Raw genomic sequence first — 10,502 nt, 5'->3', positions numbered from 1 at the left:
CGGTCTGTCAAGCAACCAGTTTGGCTTTCGGAAGGGTAAGTCCACAGTGGACGCTCTCAACTCAGTGATACATACTGCCGAGATAGCGATCCAACGAACAAGGCGAGGTATTCGATACTGTGCGTTAGTGACACTTGACGTGAAGAACGCATTTAACAGCGCAAGATGGGATGCCATCGCGCTCTCGTTACACCGGCTAAGGCAACCAGTGGGTCTGTACCGGATCCTGGAAAGTTACTTCCAAAACCGCGTACTGCTATACGAGACCGATGCCGGTCAGAAAAGGGTTCCGATTACCGCCGGAGTCCCGTAGGGCTCGATCCTAGGCCCGGTGCTATGGAACCTCATGTATGACGGGGTTCTGAGACTGAAGTTCCCTCCTGGGGTCAAGATCGTCGGCTTTGCCGACGACGTAACCTTGAAGGTCTACGGGGAGTCAATTCCTGAGGTAGAACTAACCGCAGAACACGCGATTAGCACGGTGGAGGAATGGATGAGCGCGAGAGGCCTGCAGCTCGCTCATCATAAGACGGAGGTAGTTATCGTCAACAACCGCAAGTCGGCACAACATGCACTTATCCATGTGGGAGAAGTCGCGATCACGTCACAGCGTAGTCTGAAGTCTCTCGGAGTCATTATAGACGACAAGCTGACCTTCGGCAGCCATGTCGACTATACGTGCAAGAGAGCATCGACTGCTGTTGCGGCACTATCGAGAATGATGTCCAACAGCTCAAAGGTGTGCGCCAGTAGACGTAGGTTACTGGCAGTCGTTGCCGTATCTATCCTCAGGTACGGCGGTCCGTCATGCTCAAGAGCACTGAGGGTAACCAGTTACCTACAGAAACTGGAGAGCACCTACCGCGTGATGTGCCTCAGAGTGATATCTGCCTACCGCACGGTATCACACGATGCATCCTGCGTGATAGCGAGCATGATGCCAGTCGGGCTGGTCATTCGGGAAGCGCACTAGGGTGACCTCGGTCACCAGATGGCAGCGTGAGTGGGACAACTCCTCGAAAGGTAGGTGGTCCCACCGGCTGATACCTACCATATCGAGCTGGGTGGGAAGACCCCATGGGGAAGTTTACTTCCACCTGACACAATTCCTGTCAGGCCATGGCTGTTTCCGACAGTACCTCCACAGGTTCGGGCACGCGGAGGTCCCAGTCTGCCCGGACTGCCCAGGTGTAGACGAAACTGCCGAACACATACTGTTCGTATGTCATCGGTTCGACGTCGAAAGAAGAGCAATGCTTGACGTCTGTGGCTGGGACACAACCCCTGATACCCTTATTCAGCGGATGTGTCAATCGGTGGAGAAGTGGAACGCAGTCTCGGCTGCTACCATCCAGATTGCCAGTAGGCTACAGGTAATCTGGCGAACCGAGCAACAGACGACGGGCACGGCTAACCAGTGATTGGTTAGCTGGAGCGAAAAAGGCCAAGCGCAAAAAAGGGAGTGAATGGTCTGTTCATGCCGAGGCAGGTTTGGCGCAGCGAATGGCAACCGCGTAAGGGGTAAACCCCGCCACCCCGAAGCAAGACAGAAGAGTGAGTGTATAGGCGTATAAGTGGACTGCCTCATGCCAAGACGGGAGGGTCGTAGCGTAGTATGTTGGAACTTAGCTATCGATGCCTCATGGCGTGGCAGAGGAGTGAAAGGGTGAGCATCCAAGTCAGTCTCACACGGCATGTTAAGGGTGAGCACAAAAGTCAGCCTCACATGGTATGGTAGAGGCTAGCACAAAAGTCAGCCTAGCAAGGAATGAAAAAGGTGAGCACACAAGTCAGCCTCGCATGGTATGTCAGAGTGGGGCCTTAAAAATGTCCCACATGGGATGCCAGGGAGAGTGACATAGGTACAATAAAGTGGCACGATTGAGAGTGAATCAGGTGATAGGGTGAGCACCCAAGTCAGCCTCACATGGTATGGGTGGGGCGAGCACAAAAGTAAGCCTAGCAAGGAATGAGTAAGGTGAGCACACAAGTCAGCCTCGCAAGGAACGAAAAAGGTGAGCACAAAAATCAGCCTCATGTGGGAGTGTTTGAGAGTGAATCAAAGTGCGATTGAGAGAGCACCCAAGTAAGCCTCATACAGGACGTATGAACGCGTGAGTGAGAGTGAATGAGTACATTTAGTACAGCCATCCCCCCAGAAGTAATACCGAGAGGTAGTTCCTGGGAGGAATGATGGCGGAGCCCAATGGAGTTTAGTCGGTATTAATGGCAGCCTCACCATTCGAGCCCGACACGCCCCCAGTGCACCCCGTGTGGTAGATTGGACCCTACCAATAGCACGTGTACTGGGCTAGGGCGTAAAGGTCTTCTCCATTGTAAAAAAATTAAAGGGTTGTGTACAGGACACGACCACAGTGACATTAAAAATGTAGCTTTTTTCAAGAGCGTGCAAATGAATTTTATCTATCACACATATCGACTCACGTTCTTGCTCAATCGCCTATTTTCATATGTTACAATTTGCTATATACCCTCCCCATTAAAACATAATTTATTGAAGGTAATTTAACGGTAATCTATTATTACAATTAATCAAGTATCACACTAGGTGATTGACATTATTTGGCTGATCCATCTAGTAAAAATAGGCTGGTCTGTCCAGAAAATATATTCAGATGAAAAGTTCCATATTGAGAACTGTGATGAGGAAGCCCACGCCCGCCAAAGGAAATATACAGATTCTCCATGAAATATGAAATTTCATTTTCCTTTTAAATTTTCAATAATGTACTAATGAACTTAAGTAAACAATCTTAAGGTTAAGTATTTCTTGATCGATTAGTGGTTGAACAAATGAAATTATTTTATAGATTACATTGTTATACAACGTTCGCACTACCAGTTAAAACGGGTTTTTATGCTATCTTGGTGACATTTTTCTTGTTGCTAATTATTATAACGTGTTATATCTCTGTAGTGTAAACATTGTATTATTAAACCAATTCTGCACCGTTTTATGTTATATAGGTGTTTTATGTGGTAATAGGACTGACATAATTCTATCTTCAGTACAGCGGTTTGTTTCATAATTTAAAACAGATTTATTTTAAAATTTAAATTGGTTTACCTAACTGTTATATTTGTTGTATACTTTGAAACGCGATTAGAACTGTGTTTTAAATACATAGGGCAGGACAGATACTCTGACTGCATAAACTGGGAAAACAATTTTAAGTCCAGTAACGCTTAAGGCTTGGTTTGAATTTTAATCGCTTAAACTGCTGCTGGGACGGTAAGTTCGTTTTTAAAATTTTCCGTTTTGTACAGTACGAAAGAAAAGTGTTTGAAATTAGAAAACAAAAAGTTCTGCTGGGAATGTGATTGTTTTCGATGCAATTACAGATTTTTTTTAAGCAGGGGATACGGGCCGCGTAAATTTCAAAAACCGCGTAAAAAACCTGAGTGTACTCTCTTATATAAAATACTACGCTGCTGAACAGTGCAATAACTACAGAAGCACGTTGTCAGATGCCTTACGGATAAAAAACATATAACCGAAATATATATCACATATAACCGAAATATGAAACATATGAAAGCCAATAGGCTCTTTACCCTAGGCAGCTACAAAGCGCCGTAAACATGGATTAACAAGTTATAACGCACACGCATGCATAAAAATAAATATTTTTTTAACGCAACACTCTCAAGCAGCATCCTACCGTATTGAATTAAATCCAAACCACCCCACCCACCCACTTTGCAAATCATTCTGTGACACCGTGCTGGTACCCGAAAAATCCGCACACGGCCACCGCTGCCGAAAATGCATAGCGTCTACCGCTTATTGTAGTGCCTAGACGCTGCAGCCATGATCTTACCCGTTCGACATAAGAACAAAAACTGATTCAAACGTGTCCGCGTCACCTCTATTTATAAACTAACCGTATATGGTTTAGTCACTTAGGTGCGAGTGTGTGCAAATGCCAACGTTGCCGAAAATCGATAGCGCTTATTGCATCGCCCGGAGACGATGTTGCTCATATGGGATATTAGCAACAACTGATTTAAACGGACATGCGTCGCTTCTATTTATGACTTTTCGTGTTCGATTGAGCGACTAAGGTGCCCTCTAACGACGGCTGTGTCTGAGAAATCTGCCTCACGAATGGTAATTTTCCCGTTTTTCGTGAACTTTTTAATTTTACCAATTTCCAAAGTCTACTTTAATTGGGGAGATATTAAATTATTACCAATATTTAAGTTAGGTGTTTCTGAATCGGTTGGTGTATGAATGATTAAAATCCATCTAGTAATATAGGAGTTATAAGCGTGCAAACCTTACATAGTTTCGTTACATGGGAGATAGTTTAGATTTTAGAATGACACCTAGCCCCAGATAGTGGAGTAAGACATTTTTAATGTCAAAAAAGGGCTCCTACATGTCGCTCGAAACTAGTATGGGAGTACATCCTCGCACTCCGACAGTTGGCAGAGAAAAATCATGTCAATCTATACTGGGTTCCAGGACATTGTGGAGTTGCAGGGAATGAAAAAGCCGATGAGTTAGCAAGAAGAGGGTCTTCCAGTAATTTTATCGGACCAGAACCATTCTTTGGATACTCATCGATTGCACTCGAAATCGAGCTGAAAAGTGGGAGATCACCGATATAAACAACAATTGCAGTACCGTAACTGGACTGCGACAATCAAAGAAATTTATTTCACTTAACGATAACCCCCCGGAAGTCGCGCAAATGACCCACTGAACGAGCAGCCGCTGGTGCGCTAACACAGTTTCGCTAGTTTTTCAGAGTAGCGTGCACTCAGTTCAATAGCGCGACTGCCGGAAGGATAAAAAAGCCTGGAGTTGCTTAGATTAAGATGGGCAAAGGTTTCAGCGTGAAAAACAAACACTTGCGATTTTTTTTCGAACTTTGCGTGAAGCGAATTGATCAAAACTTTTGTACGTTATAGTGTATCATTTCAATAACACGCTGCAGAGTCTATTCTCAACCACCAAAGGCACCAAGCCAGTGCAAACAGTTGCCTTTTTCTTGTGTGCATTGTCTGAAGAACAAAGGGAACCGGTACTATTATTCTTGTGTGGTGATCTATCAAGACTGAGTCTCACCAACAAAATGTGATTCATAAGACCGAGTATTGGTGATGTGGAACATTTGCTGAAGGCGAAAATGAAGCTTCGATCTTGGGGTGTCAGCTTCATCCAGTTGGAACATGTCAGGCACGCGGTGCTGATAACGTTCAACAAATTCGCCCATGCGAACAGATTCATTTCGCAAAGCAACTTGAAACACGTGCTCGATTGTGACACTACTAAAATGAAGATCCCTGTGTATATGGATAACGGAAACGTGGAATCAAGAACCCTGTGTATATTGATAACGGAAACGTGGAAGTTAAATTACATGATTTGGCACCACGTACTTTATGTATTTTTTACATAGAATGCGTATGCAACTTACACGAAAAAATATTTCGTATCTTCGTATTTACTTCATTCATAAGAATGAGATACATAACAAAAGTGGCTTGTTAATTATCGAATACATGTGTTTATGCGAAATGGTAACTTTGAGATAATGGAAACAAAGATGATAGCCAACGGTTTCAAATAGGTAGAGTGTAGATAAGAATATACTGAAAATGGGTTCACCACCCCATGGGTACAACTGATCTAACTCTCATTTCAATTTAAATAGCAGAGCAATCATACGATAGAAAAATAAATAAAAACCCTATCTGTAATTTATACAAAACAATACAAAAAGATTATAGCAGCATTACACAACAGTGATATACGTAGATGGGAAATTAAATCATTCCACAAATTCCCAAATTCCCCAAAATTGATGGCCTCTCCCCCATGTAACAACATGTCACAATTTTATTTATTCCCCCTTCTTTATTACATAACAAATTCTTTGAAAAAAAACTCACAATTTGTCAACCCGCACCCCCTATCCTAAAAGCGTTACGTAATTTATGAATCGTCCCTTGACGTAATTTCTTCACCATATGTTACGCGAATTCTAGGCTGGTTGGGGAAATTATATCAATCAGCTAGTGGATTTCAGACTATTATTCAATGTCTAAATAAAATTTTAAGTAATAAGATGTTTGACGACTGGTTACGGAACATTCACTGATATTTACGGCTTTCTCAGTCTATTATACTTAAGCAAACGTTATATTTATAGATTGCCCGACGTTTCGGCCGTTTTTGATGGCCTTTTTCAAGGGAAAACTGGAAAATTTATTCATGTCATAGTGAGTAAAAGGAAAACAGAAAGGTACAAAAAGGGGGGACATTGACATTGTGAACTTACTCTAATTTACGCGTTTTTGTCGAATTCGCTGATTGCCAACGATGGGAGGTTTGGGAATTTTGCACGAATTTTTCTGGTCGGAAATATGGGGATTTTTCGCAATAAAAACCATCTGGGTGCACTATTGGTCACGGAGCTCGATATGCACATCCACCGGTATTACAACGTATGATTTAAAGATGGTGACCCGAAACGGTAACTATCTATCATGGGCCAAAAGTGTTCTATTACTTGTGTCTGGTTCGGAAGCTTTATTGCGGCGAGTATTGGTAGTTCTGAGTGTATGTAGAATGCCTGCGTAAGTTGTGTTGAGCCCGTCCACATCGGTGCGATGATTTACGGTGTTGAGTGTGTTCGTGATGTGGCACATTTCTAGTATCGGGAGAGCCGTCGGTCGATAGGTTCTGTCAATAATTTTGGCTTTGGTAAGATCGAAGGTATGGTTGTGTTGTATCATGTGTTCGATGAGGGCAGTCTTCTCTCCGAGACTGATCAGCTGTTCGTTGCTGTCGGTCGTACCATCAGCTATCAGTTTGTGGTACTGGTTAATATTGCTTTTATGGCCATATAGCCTGGTTCTAAGCTGGTTGCGTGTCATGCCCAAATAACTCATTGTGCAATTATCGCATGACAGGCTGTAAATGATATTAGACTGCAGCAATGGGTCAACCGAGTCTTTTGTGTTTGGCAGTAGTTTTGATACTGTGTTGATAGGCTTTGTAGCTATTTTTACATTGGGATAGTCTGGTTTGAGCATTTTCGATATGGATGTACTGAGTGTTGGCACGTGCGGCAGGGATCTATATATCTGTTCGTTCGGTGGGACTGTTGGACTGTGATTGCATGTTGATATGCTTTGACTGTGGTTTCTTATGGTTAATGGTGCAGTGTTGGAGGCATCTTCGTGCGTGGTGTTTTTAGACCGTTGTATGAGCCTGTTTATGAGTGTGGCGGGGTAATTATTACGGCGGAGATGCTGGAAAATTGTATGCTGTATGTTGGTGGTATTATCCGTAGTGAGTCGAGTTACTCTTTCGATAAAGTTTTTGGCTACGTTCATCTTCATGGAAAGTGGGTGGAATGAATGGTAATTTAGTAGCCTGCCTGATGCTATCGGTTTTGCGTACCATTGAGTGGATAAAGTTTGGTCCGAATTGCGAATTACAAGTGTATCTAGGAACGGTAGTTTATTGTCGGATTCCTCTTCTTTTGTGAATTGTAGGTTTGAATTGTATGCGTTAAATGTATCGAGCGTAAGTGCTATTTTGTCTTTCGGGAGAGCCAAAAATAAATCATCCACGTATTTACGAATGACGGGTATAGCAAACGGCAGTAGTTGAGTGGAGGTTTGCAGTAAGTTCTCCATCACGATATCGGCTAAAATGGGAGATAGGGGGCTGCCCATAGCGGTACCGAATGTTTGCACGTAGTGTTTGTCTCGAAATCTAAAGTAACTGTTTTTGGTGCAAAATTCCACTAGTTCGAGAAACAAGTCTAAGTTTATATCAGTGTACGTTTTGATGTTACACCAATCCATGATTATGTCGTGGGTGGCAAGTTCGATAGGAATGTTTGTAAACAGCGACACGACATCGAACGATACTAGGACGTAGTCAGGCGGGAGAGTGATCTGGTTTATGTACTCGGTGAATTGGAAACTGTCCGATATATTGTACTCGCTTTGCTGTGATCTTTTAAGTATGTTGGCTATATATTTGGATAATTTGTACGTTGGTGCTGTGATGTTTGGGACAACTGGGCGTAGTGGTAGATTGGGTTTGTGCGCTTTGGGTTGTCCATATATACGAGGGCATACGGAAGTGGTTGATTTTAGACGGATGGATGTTTGAGAGTTGATTAGCTTCAGATTGAGTAGTCTGGTGATGAGCGAGTTGGTCTGTCTTTGGACGGATGGTGTTGGATCTTTGGAAACAACTCGATAATTAGGTTCGTTTAGCAACAAGGTCATTTTGCGGTCGTATTCATGTTTGTACATTATGACCGTTCTGTTGCCTTTGTCAGCTTCAAGTATGTAGATGTCTTGGTGGTCTGCGAGAAATTTTGCGGTGGTCGACGCTGCATGTTTGCAGAAATTATGAAGCGGGGTTTTGTGTGTATTATGTTTGGAATTGGAGATATAGTTCTGGATTTGCGTTGCTATCTGGCATCTGTTGCGATCTTGTGTGGTTTGGTCTGGCGAAACACGTAGGATGGCTTCAACGTCGGCTAGCATGTGATAGAATGGAACATGGTTGAGACTGGTAACTGGTAGGGAAAATTTTGGTCCAAGGCTGAGCAGTGTCAGAGTGTCCGATGGAACTGTTACGGTAGTGGCGTTTAGTATGGCTTTATCTTGGTATTTTGGTGTGCTGTTGTCCAGTGGTGCTGTTTTTTCTAATAACTTTGCGAGCTTTTTATTTGTCCTCCGTTTCTGTAACTCCTGTCGATTATCGAAAGATTGGTTCTGTGTGGTAATAAATCGTGTTGCAATGTCGTTGGTAGTGAAGATAGTAAGCTGTATCTGTATTTGCTGTAACTCCTGTTTTAAGCACTTTATTTTGTAGAATGTATGTTGGATTTCGATGTTTAGAATTGCTTTCTTGAAACGATCGATTATTCGTTGAAGCTTATGCGTATATGGGCTCCGTTCTTCGAGCAACGGGTGGATACACTTCAATGAGTTCACTATGTGTGACGGGAAAACTCCCGTTTTACGGCATTTTATCAAAAAGTCCTTACGTACCGTCATGTTACACATTTTGGTGTTGAGCTGCGCGTACGTTTTGAAAAGTTGTACTGTGTTGTGACCAAAATTGTTGTCAATAAGCATAAAAAATCCACTATGTATGCTAGCCATATTGAGGTTATAATAAGATGTTTGACGACTGGTTACGGAACATTCACTGATATTTACGGCTTTCTCAGTCTATTATACTTAAGCAAACGTTATATTTATAGATTGCCCGACGTTTCGGCCGTTTTTGATGGCCTTTTTCAAGGGAAAACTGGAAAATTTATTCATGTCATAGTGAGTAAAAGGAAAACAGAAAGGTACAAAAAGGGGGGACATTGACATTGTGAACTTACTCTAATTTACGCGTTTTTGTCGAATTCGCTGATTGCCAACGATGGGAGGTTTGGGAATTTTGCACGAATTTTTCTGGTCGGAAATATGGGGATTTTTCGCAATAAAAACCATCTGGGTGCACTATTGGTCACGGAGCTCGATATGCACATCCACCGGTATTACAACGTATGATTTAAAGATGGTGACCCGAAACGGTAACTATCTATCATGGGCCAAAAGTGTTCTATTACTTGTGTCTGGTTCGGAAGCTTTATTGCGGCGAGTATTGGTAGTTCTGAGTGTATGTAGAATGCCTGCGTAAGTTGTGTTGAGCCCGTCCACATCGGTGCGATGATTTACGGTGTTGAGTGTGTTCGTGATGTGGCACATTTCTAGTATCGGGAGAGCCGTCGGTCGATAGGTTCTGTCAATAATTTTGGCTTTGGTAAGATCGAAGGTATGGTTGTGTTGTATCATGTGTTCGATGAGGGCAGTCTTCTCTCCGAGACTGATCAGCTGTTCGTTGCTGTCGGTCGTACCATCAGCTATCAGTTTGTGGTACTGGTTAATATTGCTTTTATGGCCATATAGCCTGGTTCTAAGCTGGTTGCGTGTCATGCCCAAATAACTCATTGTGCAATTATCGCATGACAGGCTGTAAATGATATTAGACTGCAGCAATGGGTCAACCGAGTCTTTTGTGTTTGGCAGTAGTTTTGATACTGTGTTGATAGGCTTTGTAGCTATTTTTACATTGGGATAGTCTGGTTTGAGCATTTTCGCTATGGATGTACTGAGTGTTGGCACGTGCGGCAGGGATCTATATATCTGTTCGTTCGGTGGGACTGTTGGACTGTGATTGCATGTTGATATGCTTTGACTGTGGTTTCTTATGGTTAATGGTGCAGTGTTGGAGGCATCTTCGTGCGTGGTGTTTTTAGACCGTTGTATGAGCCTGTTTATGAGTGTGGCGGGGTAATTATTACGGCGGAGATGCTGGAAAATTGTATGCTGTATGTTGGTGGTATTATCCGTAGTGAGTCGAGTTACTCTTTCGATAAAGTTTTTGGCTACGTTCATCTTCATGGAAAGTGGGTGGAATGAATGGTAATTTAGTAGCCTGC

The 10,502-nt window shown here is 42.9% G+C and overlaps 2 protein-coding genes across 2 annotated transcripts; both read right to left on the bottom strand.

The window, feature by feature from the left end:
- Positions 1–6,118: 6,118 nt before the first annotated feature.
- LOC131695772 (uncharacterized) lies at positions 6,119–7,415 on the bottom strand. Its single transcript, XM_058984289.1, has 2 exons — positions 6,312–7,415; positions 6,119–6,229 (listed from the first exon to the last, which is right to left on the bottom strand). Exon 1 carries the CDS (start codon positions 7,375–7,377, stop codon positions 6,511–6,513), a length of 867 nt encoding a protein of 288 aa, XP_058840272.1. The 5' UTR covers positions 7,378–7,415; the 3' UTR covers positions 6,119–6,229; positions 6,312–6,510.
- A 2,125-nt stretch (positions 7,416–9,540) lies between these two features.
- On the bottom strand, positions 9,541–10,502 carry LOC131695771 (uncharacterized). The gene has a single exon (XM_058984288.1). The coding sequence runs from the start codon at positions 10,462–10,464 to the stop codon at positions 9,598–9,600; it is 867 nt and encodes a 288-aa protein (XP_058840271.1). The 5' UTR covers positions 10,465–10,502; the 3' UTR covers positions 9,541–9,597.

The sequence above is a fragment of the Topomyia yanbarensis genome, unplaced genomic scaffold (genome assembly GCF_030247195.1).
Source record: "Topomyia yanbarensis strain Yona2022 unplaced genomic scaffold, ASM3024719v1 HiC_scaffold_52, whole genome shotgun sequence".
In the NCBI taxonomy this organism is placed as follows: Eukaryota; Metazoa; Arthropoda; class Insecta; order Diptera; family Culicidae; genus Topomyia; species Topomyia yanbarensis.
Note: the sequence above shows the minus strand (reverse complement) of the source record. Positions and strands in the feature narration are given on the sequence as shown.